Source organism: Dermacentor silvarum, chromosome 2, assembly GCF_013339745.2.
Source record: "Dermacentor silvarum isolate Dsil-2018 chromosome 2, BIME_Dsil_1.4, whole genome shotgun sequence".
Taxonomy (NCBI): Eukaryota; Metazoa; Arthropoda; class Arachnida; order Ixodida; family Ixodidae; genus Dermacentor; species Dermacentor silvarum.
The window spans coordinates 28,692,190-28,718,524 of record NC_051155.1 but is presented as its reverse complement, the minus strand read 5'-3'; the positions used below and the strand labels follow the sequence as shown (position 1 = coordinate 28,718,524).

At 47.1% G+C, this 26,335-nt stretch overlaps 1 protein-coding gene across 1 annotated transcript in view; it reads right to left on the bottom strand.

Moving 5' to 3' along the window:
- Window positions 1–25,034, bottom strand: part of LOC119439945 (creatine transporter-like) — a 37,552-nt gene extending 12,518 nt beyond the window's left edge. The window contains exons 1-5 of the mRNA XM_037704906.2: window positions 24,846–25,034; window positions 20,903–21,090; window positions 18,143–18,275; window positions 15,121–15,255; window positions 9,842–9,945 (exon numbers count right to left, since the gene is read on the bottom strand). Of these exons, the coding sequence (XP_037560834.2) occupies window positions 9,842–9,945; window positions 15,121–15,255; window positions 18,143–18,275; window positions 20,903–21,090; window positions 24,846–25,034 (749 nt within the window). The remainder of the gene's footprint in view (window positions 1–9,841; window positions 9,946–15,120; window positions 15,256–18,142; window positions 18,276–20,902; window positions 21,091–24,845) is intronic.
- Window positions 25,035–26,335: the final 1,301 nt, after the last annotated feature.

The following is a 26,335-nucleotide window of genomic DNA, read 5'->3' as shown; positions in this document are numbered from 1 at the left end:
CCAAACGTTTTGGGGCCCCAAAGAAATAGCGTCGACACCACTGCGCATGCGCGAGACGCTAACTGCGTGTGGGTTTTGCGTTGGGCACGCTATTTCGCCGATTTAGCGGAAGCCCCAAAAGCAGCCCCAAATGTTTTGCGTCAACAAACATGGCGGCACCCATCGAAGCGGCGGCTCTCCGAGTACCAAACTCGGCTTGATTCGTGGTAACGCGTGAAGTTAGTAAGCTAGGAGAAGTGACTGCGGTTATCGCTTTCTCTCAACTAACGTGTGTAATGAAAATTGATTCATTAGACGCCGCTGATTCTGAATTCGATTGTCGATTTCATGGCTCGTAGGCCTAACGTGTATTAGCTTGGCTGGTGAAGGCACGTCAAGTTGGTTACTCAAAATTAGGCGCAATAAATCGCTTGCTGCTAATAGAACAACACCTTAATTGCAATTAAACGCAAAACCACGAAAGTCAAACTTACTCTTCCTATCATAAAATGGTATAGTTTATTTTAATATTTATAATAGCTTTTCTTTGACACCGTAGTGGCGCTGCAAGCGCAAGACGGTATTCGCAAACGCAAAGCCCTATTCTAAAACTCATCGCTCTTGCATGCCCCAACGCTAACACCCGCAAAGCTCTTTGGGGCCCCAAACTTTTGGGGCCCCTATTCTAAAACTCTCTAATAAGAATTATGCTACCTGCCACAGGCGACTTCTAAAAATTCCGTAAAGCGTAATTTTGAACACCCTCTATATTATTTACACTAGAAATCAATACGCATAATTGTCTAATTAACAATATTTCACTAATTAATATTTTCAACTAATTACTTAGCCCACATATTGCAATACACATATTGAAGCCAGTGCATTCTCAAGGCACATTCGCTTGGAACAAATTATCTAACTAGCACCAGTTTTGAGATAAGCGCCATCAAAATTGCCGTAAAAATGAACTGTTCCACTTTCTTACGAAAACGTTTTTTATGCACTGACGCTCAGTAGTTCCTGGAACACCATTGCATTTCGCCGCAAAATTTGGGAAGACATATCTCGAACCTGGTGTCATCTCCAAAATTCGTGCAAAGTGGAAACGACCTTAAAGGTCACCGGCTACAAATAGTAAAATGCAAATTCACCGTAGAGTAATTAGTTTAAAACTAATTATCAAAAGATCGGCAATTCTACGAATATTCAACTTTCATTTTTATGCAAATAATGTCTGCCTCTGAGAGTAATCTGGCTCTAGATGTAGGATTGTGCTGCATGTCACTGGTGATATTTAAAAATTGTGTTAAAGATAAAACACCCGCTAGATACTACAGAAAGCAGAGAATACGAAGAGAAATCAAGGAAAACGCAATACACAACTGGCAATTGAAATGGTCGAAGATATGTTTGAAAGAGACCAATGGAAAACTGAAGAGGATGGGTCCCCATATTCAAGCACGAATATACTGAATCTCAGTGCTAGTGAGAGGTTAAAAGTATGAGCTCTCTGATACGTAACGGTGCTAAGCATGGAGGGTGAAGGCCTCAGCCTCCAGGGTGCGCCGGTTCCATTAACTACACACGATATGCTTTTGGTCAATAAACGGTCTGCACTCAGATTTCACAAAAAGAATAGAGAAATTACCGCCTGTCCCCGGCAGAAAATTGAATCATGCCGGTTTAATTGGCCAAAACAGCCGCCAATGTAGGATATCGGACCGTAACAGTGGCGGGCTGCCTTTAAGGTAACCCGTTCAGACCATTCTGTGCACTAGGAGAGCAAGGTTACCACACATTTCGTTTTGCGGGCAATGCAGTGTGTTTATGGGGTAGCGGCAGAGCGCCCGCATGACTGGTTCTTTGTTCGAACCAAACTATTCGTTTGTTTTTTCATAGTTTACGTCGGTACAAATTTGGAGTGAGATAGCTAAACAGAATTATGAGAGTGGATGGATCGGATTTAATGACTTATAAGAACTACAGCACCGGCATTGGAAGCGAAAGTGTTTAGAGTGTCGTTTGTCACAGGACCCAGGATTAGGGAAAACTGGCGCATATCCTGTAAGGTGCCGAAAAAAAGTGTATCTCACACCAGTGCACGCGGCCGCATTCTGTACTCTCTGTAAAAGACTGGGTGCCCAGAAAGTCACAGCCACCCTCGCCCTGTTCACTTCCTGCCCACTCGAAGCTCACGCAGTATGAATTTCGCCAAGCCCGAGGTCGATCAACGGGTCATCGACCTTGTCCGCAGCCCGTGTGACGCGTCTCGGTTTGTGGGAGGGCCTCCCGACGTTCATTGTTTTATGGCGAGGCTTCTGTGCACTAGAAGAATTTCTCGCGTGTTGAGTAAGTGCGTGCATGAAAAGTGCCCGCAGTGACCGCAAGAGATCTACAATTCAGATCCGGAATAAAGCGCTGCGGGAGGACATTTCATGTTATCGGCAAAATATAGTTTGAAGATCTGCTTTTATATTGTGAGAGTTACAAGAAAGGCCAAGAGCTCCCACCGTGACACTTAAAATAGGTACCGTAAGACGGATACAGTTACGTTGAAAATCCTATTCTATAGAAGCTGCATTGGTGGGCTGTACTTGAAGAGGAGACAGAGTATCAAATTTGCACTACATAAAAAGCGAACTGTAAGGCCATGTAAAGGCTACAACAATACAGCCACGTATAGCAGCTAAATCTTCGATAAATATGAAACATTCCATTCATTGGATTCAATGAAACGGGGTACATTGCATACCGTCTGAGCGGAAATTTTTGAGTATATAGGACAGTTCTGAGATCTTTAAAAAACTGGTTAGCTACTTACTGCTAGGGGCGCTACAAACACCGGCGGAGAAATTTAATGAGTTCAAACGCTTATTCTTACAAGCAGAAGAATAAAATTTTCAAGCTGAAACTTTCTCCTGACGTATACTTTAATCCCTCTGCAAGTAGGTGGGTGCTTGGAAATGTTTTTGCAAAAGCTAGAATATTTAATTGAGCGCTGCAATCACAATAGGATGGATTTAGCCGCAATGCCTGCGGAGTATGTACATCGTGACGAACGCGGTGAGACGGAAATAACAGTGCCCAGAGGTCGTGGTGAGTCACGGTGGCATGGAGCGAGGCACACGCAATCGCGCCATTTCAAAGGGTCATCCACTCATATTCATCAGAAGTAACATACTCGTTTTTGGCGAAGAAGCTCGAAATCTTTGGTTGTCTGTGATCAACTATTCTGTAAACACGCTTAGGTCTGATAAAAATTTTAGAGTAAACACAAGCATTCTGTCTCTCTGTCCGAAGGAGACCTCGCCGGTGTCGCTCAAGATATAATCGAAGATTACGGGGGCGGTCTCCTTCCAAAACGCCACCAGTACCTACCTCCCCAGATTCAAGAGCTTTCGTTCTTTATTTGTCATCAGCTGTGATATTTTTTGTACAAAGAAGACATGTTTATTGGTCACTTTCTCGCTCCAATACTAACTAAACCTTTTATTAGCATGCGTCGACCAAGACCTAAACATTAAAACCGGTGAGGGTCTTCGTAAGACGCCTTAATGCCGGTGACTTCATCATTCTGTTCACTGCGTCCCCAGATGAAGCTAGTAATAAAATTCACTGAATCTTAGGCGTGATTTCTGTGGGGTTCTGTACGGCTGTATATTGCAGGTACTTTCATTCATCATTCGTTCGATGAAGTGGCCAAACCCGGCGACAGCAAGGGCACGACTTCGTGCAAGCCAATGACACAGGGGGAAAAAAAAGCTAAATTTCGGCTGCCATACTACGAATACAGTGTTATCGAGCACCAAGAAAGTTTATTTTGATGGTAAAGTTTTTTTTTTTGTCTTCACCTTACGCTGCACGTTATTCACGACCCCACCTGCTCGACCTACGCTTGGCGTCTCCAGTATGGTCATTCCTGCTCTCAGCGTGAGTCATTCGCATCTCATACGCGCCGCCTTATGGAATGCTCGCATTCGTTCCGGTCCTCCTAAAGTCAAGTCCTACTCCACATGGATAGCGCATCGAATGACGTCAGCACTGCTTTTCGAAATCTTTCTGTGTCGCTTTTTAGAACTGATGCGGGCGTGGGCAAAGCGAACAGAATCGCGTGGGCAAAGCAGCTGCGCAGTGAAAGTGCATAGAACGGCGGTGGTGGGCCCTGCGTACACAATCTTTCGAAAGGTGAAGAAAGCTAGCGACCAGAGTTCCTGGCGACGTTTGCTGTTTCCAAAACGGCTGGATACCTTTGCAGGCGAGTGAACGGCAGTTTCGCCCAATATGTGTCATTCAGAGCAAAGGACGTGCCTGTCGCTTTGTCATCTACCAAGCCATCGTTGCTTATAAGGTTACTACGTCCTGCGGTGGCTACTGCATCGGCCCAGACTGGTCATTGCATAAACGATGGTCTGCGAAAGTATGGTAGGAACATAAATTCGAAAACAAGAAGCAAGTTGCCATCCATAGCGCCAAATGTGGGTGCGAGTAAGCCTTTCACCAAATGCACGTCGTGCTAGGTATCGAGACCAGTGGGCTCATAAAGCTTATGTCATTCCAATGTGCCGTCACGTAACACTACGCCCTCGGGTGTCCTGACCAGAACAAATCGATTATGGCAGTTTTCAAATGAAACGACGCTTCTCTTGTCGGTTCCGAAAAGTCTTTAAGTCAAATGTGATGTTTTTTTCTTGTTTCTTTGTTTAACATTGTTCTTCTATTTGATCCCATTATTATAGAGTATATAACGTTCGCGCTCACTTATATACGTAACTCATCCTGCGATGTGTCGATACCTTTTTGTGCTTCGTTTAGTTGCGCTGCTTTTGCAACACGCAGCCGACCAACAACCCCAACGTCAGGGGCTATCATTGCCTCAAATCGCGGCTAAAGAGCAGGAGCGTGTCGTGGCATTTTCCATTTCAGGGCATTCAATATGACTTCACGTTTTTATTCATTGCCATTTCACATTTCTAAATTCTTCTGTGCTAGACCAGCTGCTGCAGTACTGAGAAGTTCATCTTCGTTGGCCATGGACCGCAACTACCAATTAACGCGTAATGTAACGTGTAGCGTGTAATGTAATGATGTAATGCTCTTCTTCTTCTTCTTTTAGGGCTTTTGCGTGTCAAAACTAGTTCTGATTATAAGGCACGCCTTAGTGCCCAGGGTTCTTTAGGGTTCTTTAACATGCACTACAACGCAAGCACACAGGCGTTTTTGCATTTCGCCTCCATCGAAATACGGCCGCCGCGGCCGGGATTCGATCCCGCGACCTCGTGCTCAGCAGCGCAACGCCTTAGCTAACTGAGCCACCGCCGCGGGTGATGTAATGCTCTGCCGCAGTATAACCAACGTGCACGCCACTGATTGCGAATGCACAGTACTGCATTGCAATTCAACAGAGCGGACGACTTGCTCACATGCAAGAGCAAGTTTTCGAGACTTCACGGGACTTATTCAAGAGCCTAGAGAAAATGGCTTCTCTCTCGCTTTTGTCAATCTCTTAACCAGCTCTGAAGATTTCGTGGACGACAACCAGCCTTATCGATCACATCAACTTCGCGCAACGATGCTTAAAGTGATTCATGTGGCCTCTTCATGGAGATTGATAATCACCGCACTCATTCTGCTTAACAGGCGCCAGTAAGGTTCTCAAGTCATACCTCCAAGAGTGTTCACAGGTGACACAAGCTAGTCACGTAGTATGGTCTATTTTCATGTGGCGCACGAGCCGAAATGTGTCGCACGCCACATGCCGATATGCGCAGTGGTGCACCAAGTATAAAAGCACTCGGAGCTCCAAATGAAAATCCTCATACGGCTATAAGTGATGAAGAGGGTAACGTCTGCGAAGGAGACGATGCACTGCGGTACATCGCAGACGTTATTAGCAATAAATTCGGTACGAAAGAAAGCGTAGTTCGGACTCAAACAGATCCAGCAACAACAAAGACGCTTGAGAGATCAAATTTTAGCATCGAAAGGTTTTATTGGAAAAAATCAGAAGGAAATGTTCCTAATAACACGGCAGCAGGACCCGATGAAATCCCCATACAGCTAATCAAAAACCTCGGTCTAAAGAGCAGGGCGCTACTGAATAATGCCGTAGAGCAAGTGATTAGAACGAAGAAAATTCCGGTTGGATGGCGTGAAAGCAAGATGAACCCCAGGCAAAGGTGATAAGTATAAGACGAGCTCGTACAGGCCAGTTACAATAACGTCGGTGATATATAGAATGGCAATGCAATAAGTCATTAAATTAGAGCTGTCGAAGTGGGTGGAGAAATATGATGTACCGGGGGAACTACAGAATGGGTTTAGGCCTAGCAGACGCTTAGAGGATAATATGTTTGTACTAACTCAGTGCATAGAGATTTCAGTAGCTCATAATAGACCCTTATCGATCGTATTTCTAGATATTCAAAGCGCCTATGACAATGTAGACAGGGAATTGTAATGGGACATTGTTAAGCACGAAGGCATAGATGACGATTTCGTGGAGCTGCTGAGGGACATATACAGAGACAACCGGGTAAAAGTTGTAAGGGAAGGTCGAAGAGGAAATGAAGTGGTGGTAATTCACCAAGGACTGAAGCAAGGATGTCCTCTGTCTCCATTGTTATTCACGCTTTATGTTAAAGGGATACGAAAGACAACAAATGAGTCAAGCAAATTGGTACATTATTGCTCAAAAATCTCCAAGGCGTCAATATTATCGCGAACAGAGCCTTAGTAATCGAAAAAGTAAGGTAAATGCCAGACACGATTAGAGACTCTCCCGGGACATTCAAACACTTGCGCGATGACGAAGGCACTCCTCATTTAAATTCTGTCGCTAGTACTCGACCACTCGTTATAAAAACGTCATTGTATTCCATTATATGAGAAACGATAATGGTACTTGTCCAGTTCTATTTAATATTTAGAAAAAAAATGTCACAGTTTCGCCCTAAGGGCGAAGCAATGAATGCGATAGCAACACAGCAATGTCATACGATGTAAGGTGAGCGGCTCTGGTAGCAATATAAATTGTAGTAATCATGAGCTGATTAAGTAAGCAGGTGTGCTGCGGCGTAAGTAGACCGATATGAAGAGAGACTCGATGACCATGAGAAGGCGCGTGTGAAACGGTGGTGTTGATGAGAAGCGCTTCCCGTGGGCAATGCGTGCGAAGGGACACACCTGTAGCGCTGCACTGCCGATCCGGGCAGCATTGCATGTGTAGCGTGCGTTAGAAAATGTGGCCCGACTATTAATAACTGAATGAACAAGCATGGTGTGAGCGCGCACAAACAAACATGAATAGACCACACTGAATGACTGCAGACAACGACTGTCAAAACGCTGGCAGCAAGCGCATATATACGCCGCAGCGGCGAAGGTACGTGCGGTCTATCGCTTCAACGGAAACTGAGCGGCGAATGTACGGCGCATAAAGGTCAGAGCCGTGGGGAGATAAGAGACGGTGCGGGTGAGACAAGCGCGGTTGTTGGCAGTGTAGAAGTGCGCCCCCCCCCCCCCCCCCCCCAGCTCCCTCCGGCGCTGGCTTCCCGCTTCCTTGCTTGCGCGTGGGAGATTAAGTGCGTTCGCTCTCCGTGGTAGCGCGCGTCCCCGCACGCTTCCGCTGGGGCATACGGCGCGCGGTGAAGATTTTATCTATACGGAACCTCACGGCGACGGCGACGACGACGCCGACAGCAGAAATCCGGTTGAAGTGTCCATATAATTGCTATCGCAATAAAAAGAACTCATTGACATTACCCTCGCCAACGACGCGGGCGGTCGAAAGGTTTCGTTCTCGCTCGACTCTGCGCCGCCCGCGCTCTCGTGTTTCAGTAGTTTCGTTATCGCGTAGTGCTGCGCCGGTTTTTCTTGCTCGCTAAACTTGCACAAACTGCAAGTAGCAGACAACCCCAGCTCCAGGAGATGTCGCGGTATGTCCGAACGCTCCACGCCCTTTGACGAAAACGAGTTGCAGCGGTGAATCCGCCACTTTTTCTTGGCTCGGTTTCTTCGTGGCCGCGCGTTTGCGTTTTGTGCAGAAAACCATACCGCCATGTGTCCGGCCCTCACAGACGGCAGCAAATGGCGGTGATGGCGTATGCAACGTCACCACTCTGCGGTTGGGTGGCGGGAGATTTGAATTACGATAAACGTATTCGGACCCTTGAGATGCAGAGAGTGCCAAGAGAATAATTAGTTTACGAACTAATTATTCTCTTGGCACAAAACAAACAGTCCACGTCAACTTAGTATTTGCCTTTGGTGTCGCTTTAAGGGCATAAAAAGACTACCGGAAAACAGCAAATTAGGTTTTCATTCATCCTACATGCGTAAGGACAAATGGTGAAACAGAAGGTCTCTGGACTGATGTATGCGGATGACATAGTGCGACTAGCCGACGATACCAGATATGTACAGACACTTGTGAATATCTGTGGCAACGCAGCGACAAATCTAGACTATAGGTTAAGCACTGAGAAAATGGGAATTATTATGTTTTATGAAAAGAGTAATTACGTGGTGTCAATTCAACACCAAGTCATACACATAGTGAAGGAATATAAGTACCTCGGCGTACACATAAACGAAGGAAAGAATTACTCAAACAACCACCAAGATAATCTGAAAATAAAGGGGAAGCGGAATGCAGCAATAATGAAACACAGAGCACTGTGGGGCCACAATAAGTATGAGGTGGTGCGTGGAATCTGGAAAGGAGTAATGGTGCCAGCGCTCACATTCGCAAATGCCATTCTATGCTTATAGTCGGGATTGGAAGTTAACCAAAGATCTGTAGGCCGGTTGGCTTTGGGAGCCCACGGTAATACCACAAATGAGGCAGTGCAGGGTGACATGGGTTGGACCTCTTTTGAAGTCAGAGAAGCACACAGCAAAATTAGTTTTGAATAAAGGCTCAGGAACATGGATGAAAATAAATGGGCGGCTAAAGTGCACAAGTATCTCTACATGAAAAGCGTGGACACAGAATGGAGGAAGAGGTCAAGGAAGTTGGCAACCAAGCACAGGATAATCGAAACTGGAAATAGACAACCAGGAGTCACCAGAAAGAAAGCGAGAGAAATAGAGATCGTGAATTGGATGGAAAGAATGTAAACAAAAAGGACAATGGAGATTTACAAGAATGAGAAGAAAAATTAGAAGGGAAAATCTGTACGATAATCCGAAGGTAAGTGTCTTGCTATTAGAGACTCGAGCATGTCGCCTAAGAACAACAACATACCGGAGCAAAATTCGCAACTACATAAGGCATGTGTATGCTGCAAGGAATATCCGGAGACTACTCAGCACATCCAAATAGAATGCGAAGGGATTCACCCGTTGAGAACCGTCGGTAACGTACACCTTCCAGGAGCCCTTGCATTTAAAGTGGACGACAGCATCAACCGGACAGCACTCGAGATAAGCAAGGGACGTAAGAGTATTGGTGGGGAAAAAAGCAGGGAAGAGATTTATACGACCGGATTTGGTACAGTCATAGGTAGTGGTACAAAGTAGATTTTCAAGGGAAAGAAAGATTAAGGAGATGTATACAGAAATGCTAGATCAAAACATGTACAGCATACCTGACTAAATCAAGCAGGCCAGGTGACTATTTGTCACCGCCCCGTTTCAAAGGGGATACCATTAAATCGTCATCATCGTAAATTAGTCCTCTGAACTTTAATTTTGTCACTCACTCTGGTTCAGTGCAGGCAGACACGTATGATCTATGTTTAGTGCATTTGCGTCGGTTGTAAACAACGACCTTTATAGCACAATAGTCGTGCCTGTGGAAACGTTTGGAAAATCCGCTACCAGTGTTTCTACGCAACTGCAGACAATATTATTAGCTCACCTGAGGATGGGCCAGTCAAACTGGTTGTGGCTCGCAAAGAAGGTCACCGTGCCCAAGGAAATGCCGACACTGTAGAACATGTGCTGGCATGCCGTGATCCAAGTCTGATAGCAGGCAAGCGGGGAAAGCAGAAAGAATAAACTTTCGATGTGAAATAGGTAGTCATATTTCCCTTTGCGTGGCCTCAGCTTTCAACTGAACCGGGAGACACCAGTAAATACGCGGGAAAACACACTCTTGTAATCGCCATGTACGAACTGGCTAAGATCCAGCTGCACATGCAATACGTTTATTAATCCATGAAAGCTTTTGCTTAATTTTTTTGCTACCGACGTTTCAATGAATTTCTCAATTTCAGCGTAAAAAATTACACACGTAGTTGTGTATAATATTCCATTAGTTAAATAGCATTCTTTCGTTGTGCTTTTTGTCCCTGCCTTGTACCTGGCACTCATGAAAGCAAGAACACAAAATGTGAATCTGAAGAATGATTCCCTCATTAATGTAGCGCTTCAATACTACAAACACGTACTATTTGACGTTCGCTTGAGCACATGAATGTCCTCGTCACAAAATTTTGAACCGAATCCAAAAGTTTCATGTTTTTGACTTCATCAGCATAATCATATTATTGTTCACTTCTGAAACGAGTCTTTTAATGATTTCAATTCACACCTGCTCTGCGTTGGGCGGCAAGATCCTGTGCTTCAAAATTTTCTACCAACATCCTTTTACGTAATCCTTCTCTTCTGTCAGCTATAGTAAATTTCCTTGCACCGACGGCGTTCTGTAGTGATAATAGGCCGCTGCTTATCTGCTCTACGCATTACATGAGCTACCGAAGTTCACTTCTTCCTAGGGCGTGTTATCTACATGCGATAGTTGACTTAGCTATATCAGCCTCTTTCTTAAAGTTACACCAATCAATTTAGTTTAGTCGCCCGTAGCGTGGTGGTCAACTTCTTTGCAGACTTCAATATGCTGTTTAACAATTCAATTAAATTTTTATTTAAAGAAATACAGTCGTTAAAGACAGCATTCAATTGATTGGTCTAAGCACATTGCGCTTGTCGACCAACCAGGCAGTAAGTAAGTAAGCTTATTATCATGTCACATTGCACATCACAGTCTTTACCTGTCCACTTAAGCATGCGTGCTTGTATGCGGACGGGGCAGTCCATACATATACATATATCACTTAGATATGCTAAATACAGCGTAAGTCTTCGCCCTACCAATCTTAACAAAATATTGTCACGGGTATAAACTATTTACAAGGTGTATTTACAGGAGATAGATAAACAGCAGCTGAGAATACAGAGAGGCTGTTTCCACGAACAGCACTTCGTCCTCTTCTCCGTCGTCGACATTGTCTGCTTTCCTACCGTAACACAACCCCCGGCGGAAAAAGCACCGTCCCGGTGCTTCAGATGGCGCCATCGGTAAGGGCATAATAGGGCATAAGCCGAGAGACGTGTACGACGTCAGGTGATGTGGAACCGGGTGGCCCGACGGATGTCACTGGGAATGGGATGATCTCATAGGTGAAATTGGTCACTTGACGTAGAACGCGGTAAGGACCTTTGTAGCACGGAAGGAGTTTCTCGGAGAGCCCCACTCGCCGGCAAGGGGACCAAAGTAGTACGAGAGAGCCTGGTGAAAAGTATGTCTCAAGATGGCGGCAATTGTAAGCGTGCTTTTGAGTTTCCTGCGATGCCAACAAACGAGTACGGGCAAGCTGGCGCACATGGTCAGCGTGGGCGATGGCGTCGCGGGCATACTCGGTCCGTGAATTCCGTGCCAAGGGGAGCGAAGCGTCCAATGGTAATACAGGATCACGACCGAAGAACAAGTAAAAGGGGGAATACCCAGCAGTATCGTGGTGTCACGAATTATAGGCGAACGTGACATAGGGTAGCGCAATATCCCAGTCCTTGTGGTCGGGTGAGACGTGTTTCGATAGCATGTCAGTGATGGTCCGATTAAGTCGCTCAGTAAGGCCGTTGGTCTGGGGATGATGGTAGTGAGCTTGTGCTTGGTAGAACAGAATTGTAGGATATCGGCGATGACTTGGGAGAGGAAAGTGCGGCCACGGTCGGTAAGGAGCTGTCGAGGGGCGCCATGGACTAAAATGATATCCCGGAGTAGGAAATCGGCCACGTCAGTTGCGCAGCTCGTGGGAAGCGCTCGAGTGATGGTGTAGCGCGTCGCGTAATCAGTAGCCACAGCGATCCACCTGTTGCCGGAGCTGGACTCAGGAAAAGGGCCAAGGAGATCCAAACCCACGCGGAAGAATGGCTCAGTTGGAATCTCGATCGGCTGTAAGTACCCGGCAGGAAGCACTGCTGGCTTTTTCCGTTGTTGGCAAGACTTGCAAGCAGCTACGTATCGCCGTACGGAGCGTGCGAGGCCGGGCCAGTAGAAGCGGCGGCGCACGCGATCGTAAGTGCGAGCAACCCCTCGGTCGAAACTGGTCGCTGTGTCAATGACCGTTTAGAGGAACACGCTCTAAAACTGAAAAAAATTGGGATGATAAATACGCGCATGTAGTTACGCACGTCAGCAAGCTTTGTACGGATTGTGTGGCCCGGTTGAAAGAGACGACGATTATAGGAAATAGCAGTGACAAGACCGCGCGCATCAGTTTAGAAGCCCACCACATTAGAAAATTTGGTATCAAGTGGTTTAGCACCCCATCCGTTGCTCTCTTTGATACAGAATTTGATCTTCTGAATGCGGCTATCAGGGCTCAGATTGCTAATAAAAATAATTGATTGCGTTTGTTGCGCTTGGTTGGCTGCATTGCACTAGCGTTGTTGGCACGCTTTCACCCTTGATATGTTTTCCCCCTTTCCCTGGCTTGCCGAAACTTGCCAATAAAACCAGTTGTTAGTCAGCGCTTGTGTGTACGTATCTCCCTTCTTGTGGTCCTCTGTTTGCGCTGTTACCCACATGCTTCAAGAGCTTATTCAAGAAATGTGATTTCTTGCACGGCACCAACGATCGCCAGTACTGTACCGTACCTGCTTCATGGTCTTTGCGGACCAGTACTTTGAATAGTAAAAACCAGTCAAAAGACGAAGGACAGGGAAGATGTTGGCGTCTCTTCCCTGTCCTTCGTCTTTTGACTGGTTTTTACTATTCAGTATGTACCAACTGACCCATACTGCTACTCTACTGCAGTACTTTGAGTTTAAAGAATGGCTAAATTTAGCATGTATGGCCCAGCGTTTAGCGGGCGGCGCCATCTACCCTTTCAGTGGTAACATGCCTACCACCTACATACCTGCCGTAAAAGTGCGCCGTAAGAGGCAAATAATGCTTCGTAATAAAAATTCTACCCACGCCAAAACAGGAACTCTTATCAGATGGTACAAGATATGCTACACGTGGCAATACGCTGCACTGCATATCTTGTATTTAGTACCCCCTGCTACGATTCACTTTGAGCGGCCATGCCCAGAACACGTGCAAACGCATGGGGAGCGGTGTGCCTAACGATATCGCTCGTCAACATGAACAGGCGTGTCCGTCGCGTGGGTCACAGGAATGTGCGAAACCTGCCGTGCCGCCTTGCGACCAGCTCAACCCCGCTGGGGAGGTTCACCCCGTTACGATCACCCACCGTCACTCCTTCGTCTGGTTTGCCCTGTCTTACAGTGGAGGCAGGATAGGGGGAGAGTGCCCGGATGGTGGAGGGTATAAGAAAACCAGCAAGCAGCCACGTGGAGAACACTTTTGCTTTGCCCTAGCGTGCAGGTGCATGCACGCTGAACGTTTCTTGTATGTTTTCTTTGGAGTACACCGCTGACCCGTAACCATGTATTAAACTTGTGTTATTTGTTTTTATGTCGCCTCGTACTACCTGCTGGACCCTCTCCGATGGTCAACCTGGTTCGAGCTCCAAGCAGACGCTGTTGAAGGTTTACCAAACCCCGGCCCGTAACACCCCGTATTATACTTATCTAAACCTACTAATTATATTTTATTGCGATAGCAATTATATGGACACTTCAACCGGATTTCTGCCGTCGCCGTCATCGTTGCCGTCGCCGTCGCCGTGAGGTTCCCTATAGATAAAATCTTCGCCGCGCGCCGTATGCCCGAGCGGAAGCGTGCGGGGACGAGCGCTATCACGGAGAGCGAACGCACTCAATCACCCACACGCAAGCAAGGAAGCGGGAAGCCAGCGCCGGAGGGAGCGCGGGGGGCGCACTTCTACTCTGCCAACAACCGCGCTCATCGCTCGTCCGCACCGTCTCTTATCTCCACACGGCTCTGACCTTTATGCGCCGTGCATTCGCCGCACAGTTTCCGTTGAAGCGATAGACCGCACGTACCTTCGCCCGCTGCGGCGTATGGGCTCGCTGCCAGCGTTTTGACAGTCGTTGTCTGCAGTCATTCAGTGTGATCAATTCATGTTTGTTTGTGCGCGCTCACACCACGCTTGTTCATTCAGTTAGTAATAGTCGGGCCACATTTTCCAACACACGCTACACATGCAATGCTGCCCGGATCGACAGTGCAGCACTACAGGTGTGTCCCTTCGCACGCATTGCCCACGGGAAGCGCTTCTCATCAACACCACCGTTTCACACGCGCCTTCTCGTGATCATCGAGTCTCTCTTCATGTCGGTCTACTTACGCCGCAGCACACCTGCTTACTTAATCAGCTCATGTTTACTACAATTCATATTGCTACCAAAGCTGCTCACCTTACTTCGTATGACATTGCTGTGTTGCTATCGCATTCATTGCTTCGCCCTTAGGGCGAAACTGTGACATTTTTTATATAGACCGTGATTGTCCTATGCACGATTGCTCATATACGAGTATTAATGCATCACTGCGTACCCTGTGGTTTCTACTGTCATTTCTAGAATCCAATATCACTATTCAATCCAGTATTCTATGTAACATTGTTAACACATCTTTGTGATTTATTCCTTAGATGTACTCGGTGTAACCCCTTTGCTGCTTTGATGTCATGTGAGATTGGCAACATTTCTAAATAAAAATAAATAATAAATAAACCGAGCACTACTAGGGTCACAGAGCTGGTTGAAACGGAGATTGAAAATGGAAACGAAAAATGGGAGGTACTAATGAGCAAACCGCGGAAGAAATAGTATTGTCTATTGTACGCCGCGACGCCAGGGTTCCAAATAAGGTTTGAGAACAGGGAACGCCTTTACTTAGTCTTAAAACTTCACTAAGCACAGCAGCTAATTCTAAGCTGTGGCCAATGCCTTTGAAAGCTCCTCCCAGTTGTGCCGCACCTTGTCGGCGTAGACCTTGGAAAGCTGTGGCCACAGGAGCACTCGCAGACCTTCGCCGGCGCCACTCAACGTGCAAGAGGCCACGCACAGCAGCGTCAGCAGCATCAGACGCACGCCCAGCAACAACGCCGAAGCCTGCACACACAACGCATCGGTACAAGATGGGCCAACAGCGAGCGGCACTGAAAACTCTTGTTGCGACGGCATACAACTGACCTAATGTTAGCAAAATTCCAGCTGTATAAAATTTTCTTCATTGTCGTAGTTGCTGTAGAAGGCTTCTTTCCTAGTTGGTGCATTATGCTTTAGCAAAATAATGTTATAGGTCATCTGCAATTTTAATAAGTAATGTCGCATCAAGCACGTGCAATAGCCGACGCGCGAAGCCACGCGGAATTGGCGAGCAGCTGTGACTTCTATTCCATTTGCTGCCTGACCACTGATCGATGCCAGCATTGGACCAATGCCTCACATATTTTAATAGGGAACAGCTTTTTCCGTGGCTCTGTTTCGTGGTTCACGTGTTTGGCGGTCGGACTTGCACCGCCGATGCAAAGGACGCATGCTGACGAGCAACTGAGTTGCAGGGCGCGGTTGTTGCCAGCAGTAAATATCATCATCATCAGCCTATATTTGTGTCCACTGCAGGACGAAATCCTCTTCCTGCGATCTCCAATTACCCCTGTCTCGCGCTAGCTGATTCCAACTTGCGCCTGCAAATTTCCTAACTTCATCACCACATCTGGTTTTCTGCCGACCTCGACTGCGCTTCCCTTCTCTTGGTATCCATTTTGTAACCCTAATGGTCCATCGGTTATCCATCCTACGCATTATTACATGGCCTGCCCAGCTCCATTTCTTTTCTCTTAATGTCAACTAGAATATCGGATATCCCCGTTTGCTCTCTCATCCACAGCGCTCTCTTACTGTCTCTTAACCTTAGGCCTAACATTTTTCGTTCCATAGCTTTTTGTGCGGTCCTTAACTTGTTCTCGAGCTTCTTTGTTAACGTTCAAGTGTCTGCCATATATGTTAGCACCGGCAGAATGCAATGATTGTACACTTTCTTTTGAACGACAGTGGTAAGATCCCAATGCCTGCCATATGCACTCCAACCCGTTTTTATTCTGTATATTTCCTTCTTTTGAGTAATTGACCCATATAAATGTACTGCTGTACACACTCTAGAGGCTCCTGTACAGACTCTAGAGGCTGACTGACAATCCTGAATTCTTGTTCTCTTGCCAGGCTGTTGAAAGTTACCTTTGTGTTCTGCATTCTGGATTGAAGAATAAAACGGTTACAAAAGGATCTTATCGAGGTGTACATCGGCTGCCGGTGCCAATGTATCGCACGGTGTATAGAATATATCCCGGAGTCTAAAGGAATCAGAAGATGGCTGTGCGCTGATCATTCAAGAACAGGCCACGATCGCACGCATACTCCTCCCGTGCCAATGCCGACTAGCGCTTTGTGACACTTCGCGCGTGCGTCACGTGAACGTGTATCGTGTTCTTTCTTCGGGACAAGTCGCGCTTGCAGGCGATGTTTTTGACTGATCCCCCCCGCCTTCGGGGTCGGCCCACATTCCCCAGTATTTTCCTCGTAGCAGCTAACGGTACGTAAAAACTGCGTGATCGGCCCAGGTCACACAGGTTTTAACGTTTCATCGCCGGAGTGCAAATGCCATGGTCGTTTTAGCATACACCGCATGACATCGCCGTAGGTACGTACGGTTGTTGCAAACGTTGTCCCGATGACCCCACCATCCGTGTTTCTCTCGCTTACAGTACCTACGTAAAGCCAACAATTGGCATGTCGTAAGATCGCGTCGAACGGCCGGAGTAGAAGTCAAGTTGTCAGCGTGATACTCTCGTTGTCGCCGTCGTCTTGCTGCCGTCGTCCCACACACGCTCGTCTTACGCAAGCACGTTGGTCCACCTGGTAACGCTTTGCGTAATCCCAAAAGATGATCGGTAGCGGCTATACCACCTAAATGCTTTACTTTTGTGTGCGTGTGTGTGCGTGTGCGTGCGTGCGTGTGCGCGCGCGCGCGCGCGCGCGCGCGCGTGTGTGTGTGTGTGTGTGTGTGTGTGTGTGTGTGTGTGTGTGTGTGTGTGTGTGTGTGTGTGTGTGTGTGTGTGTGTGTGTGTGTGTGTGTGTGTGTGTGTGCGTGCGTGCGTGCGTGCGTGCGTGCGTGCGTGCGTGCGTGCGTGCGTGCGTGCGTGCGTGCGCGCGTGCGTGCGTGCGCGCGCGCGCGCGCGATCGAAACCACGATACCACGAACTTCGCTCTGACATTCCAGAGCGCTGACCGACTCCTACAGAAGATGCGGCATAAGTATCACTAGTGCTGATTGGATGAGGTATTGTGCTGATAGGATGAGGTATTCTGCGCCAATCAGCCACACTAAAAAACGCATGGTGGGAGAGCTCTTCTCTGTACAGTCGTTAGCTTCGAAGATTGCATGAAACGGTGGCAGGGTCGATAACCCTTCTTTTCTTTACAATGACGCAATATCGCGCAACAAAACGCTTTATTTTTTGCGAAAATCCGCTTGGAGATGATAATGATGACGCTCGGAATTTTGTCTTTCTTGTGTTTCATTTCTTCCTAGACGTCCTCCTTGCTATTTTTTTAACTGTAGCTTTAGATTACCATCTGCGGTGGCGAGTGAACGGTCGGAATGTGACGAGCGAAAACAACACCCGATTTCGTAACACAATATCAGATCTCAATATTTAAGAGGAACTTTGGTGCATCCAGCTGAGTCAGTAATAAGCTCATCGGTAGTTCCTGACCATTGCCGTAATTTAAAAGGTCGCTAAGACAGCCAAAAAGCCAGAAGCAAATCTGGCATCGGGCTGACTAAAACTCCCTAAATTTAGTGACTTTCTCGCAGTGTTACCAGCCCTGTTCCGTGGGGCTCATGTGGTGGAGTTCCTTCCCAATTAGTTCAAGCCATGCTCGAATACATTCCCAAGCCCCATTTAATTAGGAAAGAAGCGCTGCAGCTTCGCACCTTCTTGATCGAGCGAAGTCCCATGCTGATGGAGAGAAGCACCAAAATCCAGCCGACGATCATGGCCATGAGCAAGCTTACACCGGAATCGCTGGTGCCCTCGGTTGCCAAATCCAAGTTCGCCACGTGACGCCTGCGTGACCATGCGGCATACGTAGTTAGCACCATTTCACCCTGCAGCAGAATTGCTGCCAACTCTTCAGTTGGGGGGAGGCGAAGGAAAGGGCCAACTGGTGGCGACGCGGTCAGTGCCAATAGCCGCCAATCTGTAAGTACAACTTTCTCACAATTTTCTTAGTCCTACTATGTCGCAATTTACAACAAGGTGCAATAGTTACGTGGTAAACACGGCTACCAATACAGATAAACGTACTGTGGACGGTGGGGCCTACAACATAACTAAAACCCCGATGAAAACTAAACAGGCTTTGTTTACGATAATGCAACAGAAGGCAGAAGAGCAGAACGTGCAAGCAAGCCCTCAGGCATCATAGAAACGAAAATATTTATTTATTGTTAATTCAGCAGACAAAAAAGCCACAGTCAGCACATTTGTTTATCCGGTCGGGGTCAATTCGGCACTCGGAATATTACTCAAACGTCGTTACTGTCCCGCTAAAGTCGGGACGATTGGCAACCCTATCCCTTACGGCAACATTAGTAGTTGAGTAACTACAGAGTAGCAGTGGGCAAACAAGGGAAGGCTCAGCCTGGAGCCGCCGTTTCGACACCGGGACTTGCCTTCGAGGTGAGAGGAAAATCCTAACTTGTTAAGAAGACTCGAGATTCGTCACGGTAGCTATGGCGTTTGGCTGCTAAGCACAAGATCGCGGGATCTGAGCCCGGCCGCGGCGGCCGAATTCTGGTGGGGGCGAAATGCAAAAACGCCCGCGTACGTTAAGGAACCCCAGGGGGTCAAAATTTGTCCGGAGCCCCACACTAAGGCGTGCCTCATAATTAGATCGTGACTCTGGCCCGTAACACTTCAGAATTTTTTTAACGAAGAGAAGAGGCCCGGTATAGGGAAAGTTCAAAGCGAACGATTCGTTGGGGCAGAGAGGGATGGAGGCAAATGAACCAAATATAGGGATAGAACGAAAAGCAAAACTGTCTAGCATTGTCATATGGTGAGCTTATAGTTTTGCCAGAAAAGAGGAAATAATCACATATAGACTTTGCGTGGTTGAAAATAGAATTTAAAAACAATTAAATTTCGGGGTTTTACATGCCAAAACCACGATCTGATTATCAAGCACGCGGTAGTGGGGGACTCCGGAAAATTTGGATTACCTTCTTTAACGTGCACCTAAATCTAAGTACACGGATGTTTTCGGATTTCACCCCCATCGAAATGCGGCCACCATGGCCAGGATTTTATCACAGCAGCCCGATGTTTTTTAGCACAGCAGCCCGATGTTCAAACCATTCGACCACGGACTACCCAGTGAGCCAGGCAGGCTCACTGGGTAGTTAACCCCCGAACATAGATAATCCCCGAAAATTGCGTGAGATACCGTAAGAATGCGAACGCATTAACCACTGAACCACTGTTTATTGAAGTCGAGAAACGCACTGGAAGTTAAAATAAGCCATTTTACAGATACTTTGCCGCAGAAAGTACTTCAATGCGTTCAGCGGAAGCGGAGCTATCGACAAACGACCCCTACGCGGTGCTTCCGCTCCTTATTCAATGACTTGCACTGCGAAGGCTAAGGCGGAGCGGAGCGTGCCCACAACGCTCCGCCTACTGAATGCCACCGTGGCGCGCAGTTCCACTTTTTATTTTGGTTGATCACGTAGACGATACTACTTCTGATTTTGGCGCCTACGACGCGCCAAACGTGGTTGTCCTCAGCGAGCCGCAGTGCGCTCAGCGAGTGGACTCGTCGCGTCACCCCGCGGCGGCCGCGGTATATACGCTACGCAGCAGACCGCAGCTACATGCAGCTGTAGTGCATATGCGCAGCGTTTATTAGCGCAGCGCATATGCGCAGCGTCGAAATTAGCGAGACCCGACGGCTACACCACCGATAAGCAGGGAGGGCAACTTTTCATTACTATGCGGGCGACGATAGTCGGCTTCTTCAGGAAGAGCGCTAGCAGATTTTTGCTTACTTCAGCCTGTTTATTAAACTGCTCAATAAATATACGCAGTAACAATTTGGAGAATCGCACTGATCCATACACCCTTCTTGATTGATATCAACTATTGGCCAATAGCAGCCGCTTATGGGAAAGCTGCTATATTTCGAAATAAAGCGTCCAGAAAAGAGCGAGGAGGGGCTTCTGTACGAAAGATGGCTTTTGTGAAAAGGGTGACTTGGCGCTCCGCTTGCGAGCTCAACGCACCGCGCACGACTGCAGAACTTGGCTGAGATGTTCACAGCAGCGTCTGCCATCCGCGGACTGTGTTTTTTTCACCAAGCCCGAGGGGTGGTTCCGGACCCCTTTAGTAAGTAAAGTTTCCTCTTAATTTTACGCTATAGTAGTACAGTAAGCGACGAAGGTATACGCTATACGCTATAACGTTCATCGCTCAGCGTGTCTACCATGTTTGTGCGGAGAGGCGACGCATGCGCAGAGAGCCTAATGTAATCCATTATGTTGGTGACATATCATGCAAAGAGAAAATGAGCGACTAATCCAGCCGCAAACACGTCGTCTGGTGGCACACTTTCTTTGTGTGTGGTAGTTGCTTTACATTTCATCCATGCTGAATACGAGGCGCAGTGGTTCGTAACAGGACGGTTGTCATCTTACTCGTAGAAGGCTCTGGCCGCCGACACTGTGCCGCTGACGCAGCTGTTTCGCAGGGCTTCGTATTCGCGGAGCGGCACCGACACCGGCTCCTGGCCTCCGCTGCCATTCACGACGATGGCGGCCTCCCCGCTGTAGTTGCGCGCCAAGTATCGCCGAGCCAAGGTCTCGTTCACCTTTGAGCATGGATACTGGGTGAGATCGAAAAACGTAGGGTTGGCGGATCTCTGCTGTTTGTAAAGCGCATTTGTCAAAAAGCACATCCGCAGCAGCGCAACAAGACTGATAAAAGCCGTAGATGACACAGAAAGATTCATAAGGCCAATAAATTTTACCATAACCAAACCCTAGCAATCTTTATTAAGGAAAACTGGTCTAAATTTTGAAAATAAACCAACCTCTGCTCACATACATCCTCTTCTTAGCGATCAACTCTGTTCCGACCCTCTAGTCATCGCCGACGGATTTAATGAACCCTTTCTTTGGACAGAATAGTGGCACCAGCGCTGGCCATTAGTGTTTCTTGTCTGCTCCCGCAATTTCCAGACATTGTAGTAGATTGTGCTGGTGCGTAAAATTTTTTGCTAAGAATTGACATGTGTCTAAGTTCTGAACAAGTCGATATCCAAAAAAGTTCTTAAACAGATACTCCGAATGGAATACCCGCTACCTGACAGTTATCTTGCTAATCCACTAGACACATTCTCTGTTCCTCCCATATGGAAAAACGCTAACGTTATTCATGTATTTAGGTCTGGCAGTAAATAGGTTTTAACCAACTATAGGCCAGAAAAATCGTTGCATATCCACGAAGTGAATCATGATGAGTGGGGCGAAGCACTGGGGATCGTTATACCGTAACATCACCCGTGACACTGCCCCACTCGTGCATGTAAATGCGTGACAACGCGGTGTACAGTATATAGAATGTCTTTTATTGCTCATAATGCGTATATCGTGTTGAGTTCCGGGTTGCGTTTCGATTTCATTATTACTGCTTTATGGTCGGTGGCAGAGTCAACGGTTCTTCTTCGGTGCGACGGCACCGATGCGGGTTGATGTGTGGCAGTCGATGTGAGCAAATCAAGCAGGCTAGGTGACTATTTGTCGCCGCCCCGTTTCATAGGGGATGCCAATAAATCATCATCAGCAGCAACAGCAGCACGGACGACGGCGCGCCATACACAGCAGCGCCATCTCGTGTATAGACGTAGAGCTGCTGCATGCAACGTTCATCCATTACAGACAGATGGCGTGGCAGTCGATGTGAGCACGGACAACGCCGGACGGACAAGGCTAGACCCTAAGGAGCTTCGCCCCTAAAATGGGAGGACGCTTAAGCTTCGCTTTTAAGAGTGGAACGCGATAGCATTCAAAGATCCCTAACTGCTACTCACGCTTCCCGACAACTGCAGCTTAAGCAACCGTAATGGTTACCGGGTAACACTGGCGGCGAACGCTATGCACGAAGGCGAGCGTTCTGGTACAGTGCCTAGAATAGGCACTGTAGCTCTGGTAGAAACACGGCCTCTTGCGTGGGGCGATCCCGGAGATATTGCAAGCCACACCAAAAAAAAAATGCATAATTTTCAGGTTTTCGTTTTTGTTTCGTACTTTTAATATTTCAGTCTGAGAAGATGTAATATATAAGGCATGCGCTGTGGGTGTTTTGTTTCATGACATTTGTTTGTGGATTGTCATTCTCAAAATTACGAGGAATAGCTTTGCCGAGAATGCAAGACAAGGTATGAGCAACATTAATGATAGAATGGTGTGGCATAACTAAATATATTTGGAGGGCTTGGAAGCCGACTCGACCATCTTCTGTGGGTTTCATTAGGGTGCCTACATGCAACGCCGTTTTAGGGTGGTGACAATACCAAAACTGTGACTGCTATTTACCGCCAAATTTGGTGGGAAGCCATTTTTGTCCCCAGTCTTTCTGCCTTTTTTTGTCACGCTCTGATGTACTCATGTTGGCACGTGATCTATTAAATTTCTTTAATTTAGTTTTCCGTCAGTGTGCACAAGAAACCTGCATACATATTTAATATAGTAGTTGCCTTTTCCTTTTATTTCAACACATCAAACTTACTTTTCTATTGCATGTCGTGTGACACATATAAAGCAAGAAGTTATAAGGCACGATGGCGTGCTCGTGGTAGGATTATCTCACGCCAAGAATGTGAACTGCATTAAGCATTGTCGTTGCCTTCTAGTTGTACATAATATATGAAGGGTGCTTTTCGAAGTGTGCTGTAATAAAGACTGTCCTTACTAATCTGTTTAACTAAAACGTAGACGTGCCGTGTACGGCACTCAGACGCGCCGTTTGTCTCTGGCTGCTGAGGCCAAAGTTTATTAAAAGAAGTTAATTAATTTCACGTCACCAAGGGTTGCGGGAAGTGTGGTCTGTCGGCTGATCTTTCGCCATTTTTGTCCCCACAATTAACCCGCCAATTTAGCTGGCGGCGGCAAGTACCCTTACAAAGGCTGTCACCACCGTAAAACGGCGTTGCATGTAGGCACCCTAGGTTTCATGTAAACGCCCTTATAATTGGTGCGCAATCGTGCAATTACCCTTTCTGCTTTACGGCGCGGCACGGCAGACAGCGCTCCTGGTGGCGAAAGCAATTGTCAAACCATGCGGCAAACAGCAGGGCAAGAGCTGACAAGGCAACCCGCAAATGAAGCCGCGCATGTCGCATCAGGGCCGGTATTTTGTAGCGATGCCTTCCCGATGCTAATGCCTTTTCGCGCTTTTCGCGCTTGCTCAGTGGTCAGAGCGACAGTCCGCTCACGTTATCAACGAGATGAGCCGGCCGTGAGCGGTGGATGATAAGACTAGTATAGGATAAGGCATAAGCCATTGCTACAAAATACTGGCCCAGGGTTGCTTTTTTAGATTGTGTAAAATTCCCCCAATTCACCATCTTGTCAGCTCTGATTGGCCCACAGGGCTCCTAAGTCCTTTATATGACTCGTTCAAGAATCCCAGCATGGAGGAATTGCACAACAACAGCGGAATTTGACAATGTTTATAATATCACCCCAGAATTCTCGATCAGGTGTTTTGCTACATGTCTTACGTGCGGTCCCGAGCATGAAGCTTGCGTGTTTTAAACAGGTGGCTTGCTCTCTGCTGCGTTTTGACAGCAGGCGACGCTGTCAAGCGAAGTATCAAGTACACGAGCAGCTTAGTTCATTCTTTTGACCTGCGGCAAGATGTAGATTGACCGGTTTGTCCGATGTTTCAATGACCGACTCAGGAAGCGTATACTTGAAACGTAAACAAAAGCAAAAATCATGCTAATTGACTTGCTTATATCGCTGCCTACGCAAGTGAACCACGCTTTCGGGACATAGCAGTTCACGGCAGGCGCACTAGGAGAACGGTACAAGTATTTTTTTTATATTGTAAGAAAAAGGCCTAACATCACAAACACAGCAAGGAACGGAAAGACCTACGCCTGGCACTAAATAGAAGGGTTGTTCTTGAATAATTGCTTGTGACATACGTTGTCGCTTCATCATAATGCGGTTTCGGCGCATACGCTGTAAAGGCCACACTTTTTTCCCCGTTATGTTTATTAAGCAGCTGCAACTGCACATTCGCGTTCGTCGTCCTTGTGTGTTTCTAACGACCCATGGTCATGTATAACAAAAATCTAACCCCTATGTTTCCATTTTTCTTATTGTGTGTTTTCACTAGTGTCTTACACTCAGAACTAACTTTAGGCTGGCAATGTTAAACCAATTCACCGAACAGCGAGCCCTTTTTTAAGTACTTTCTCTGAGTTCCACAAAAGTGTCTAGCGTGTTTCTTTTTTTTTTAATTTTTTTTACCATTCTCATTTTGGAATAAACCTATAGCGTAGAAGTTACTAGTGAAAGTTATGCTTGATGACAGTCGGGCGCATCAAGTGTTAAAAGTGCGCTGACTGACCGTGCCGTGCTTGACGTGGTAGCAGCCACGCTCTTCGACGCCGTGCTCTCCTCCTCCGCAAGTGTTCCAAGGCAGCTCGGCTTGGAACAGGGCTGCTATGTAGACGATGCAGAAGGCTGTCGGCGGAATGTAGGCCAGCACCAGCAGCACGTCGCTGTACAGCATCGTCCAGCCGAAGCCTGCGAGCATGCATGCACGGAAACTGGGTGATTCTGTAGTTTTATGGACCTGATTACGAAGCACGCTGTAGTGGAGGAGTCCGAATTAATACTGAACCCCTGTGAGTCCCTAACGTGCACCTAAATCTCAGTGAACGAGCATTTTGCATTTCACCCCCATCGTAATGCGGCCGCCGCGGCCGGGATTTGATCTCGCGATCTCATGCTTAGGAATTTGGTACAGAGTCACATAGTGTCTACCTAGTGTAAACTGCTACGAGGAAAGTATTGGGGAAATTGGGCCGGCCCAGGATATAGTGCAGTCTAACATGGCGCCTCAAAAGCGCGAGCTATCACAAGGAAAGAAGACCAGAAAGTGGCAGGCAGCGCACGCGCCGAGTGTTTCAAATAGGGATGGTAATATCGATGAACGGTTAATCGATTAATCGACTAAAAGTATGCCGCAAAACGATTAATGGTCATCGATGTCTACCTTTAATTTACTCGGTTTAATCGATTAAACCACTTCGATTTATCGTTTTCCAGACAGTGCCTAAAGTGGCGTGAAATTTTTGAAATTGTACTATAGAATGCGGAGTACGAGCAACGACAGCGCGGCTGCGAAGACCGAGAGCGACTGTTGACTTTTCCCGAGTCCTGCCGAGACCGCCAAGCGCTTCCCCGCTTTACGCACACGTCACACAGGCTGCCTGGGGGCGAAGAGAGCCCGCCACCATGGAGGAAGGAATAAACTACGGAGAGAGCATTACGTGACCCAGCAAGTCTTGGCAAGCGAACTCACCGTAAAGCCATTTCCTTCGCTTTTTACCTCGCAGTATAGGGTCAACACGTGACTCTGAGAGTCAACGTATCGGCCGATGATGTTTGGTTCGCAGTAGTTTCAAAGCAGCGCGCACCCGTTCAGCTGCTGCCCTGCACTCTGCAGCGAGGCAGCATTAAACCTACCGCGCGCTTTGATGTGGCGATCACGTGTTCGGCCGTTACTTATTGATGTCAGTCGTGCTGCGATGCTCTCTTCTAATTTCTCCTTCCCCATGCCCACCCTCCTCAGTAAGTGCCATTTTTAACATACAAGGTGGTCATTTTCAAGGTTTAAGGAATTTTTAGAAAGCGCCTGTAGCAGGTAGCATAATTCTTATCATTAATGAGGCGGACATTAGTACGAGAAATTGAAACACATATTCAATTAACAAAAAAATACTTATTAACGTCATAGTTAATTAATTTACGACACATATTGCAATTTACCAAATGCAGCCGGTGAACTTATTTATTTGTTTATTTATTTCACGTACTTTCCAGGCCCGAAGG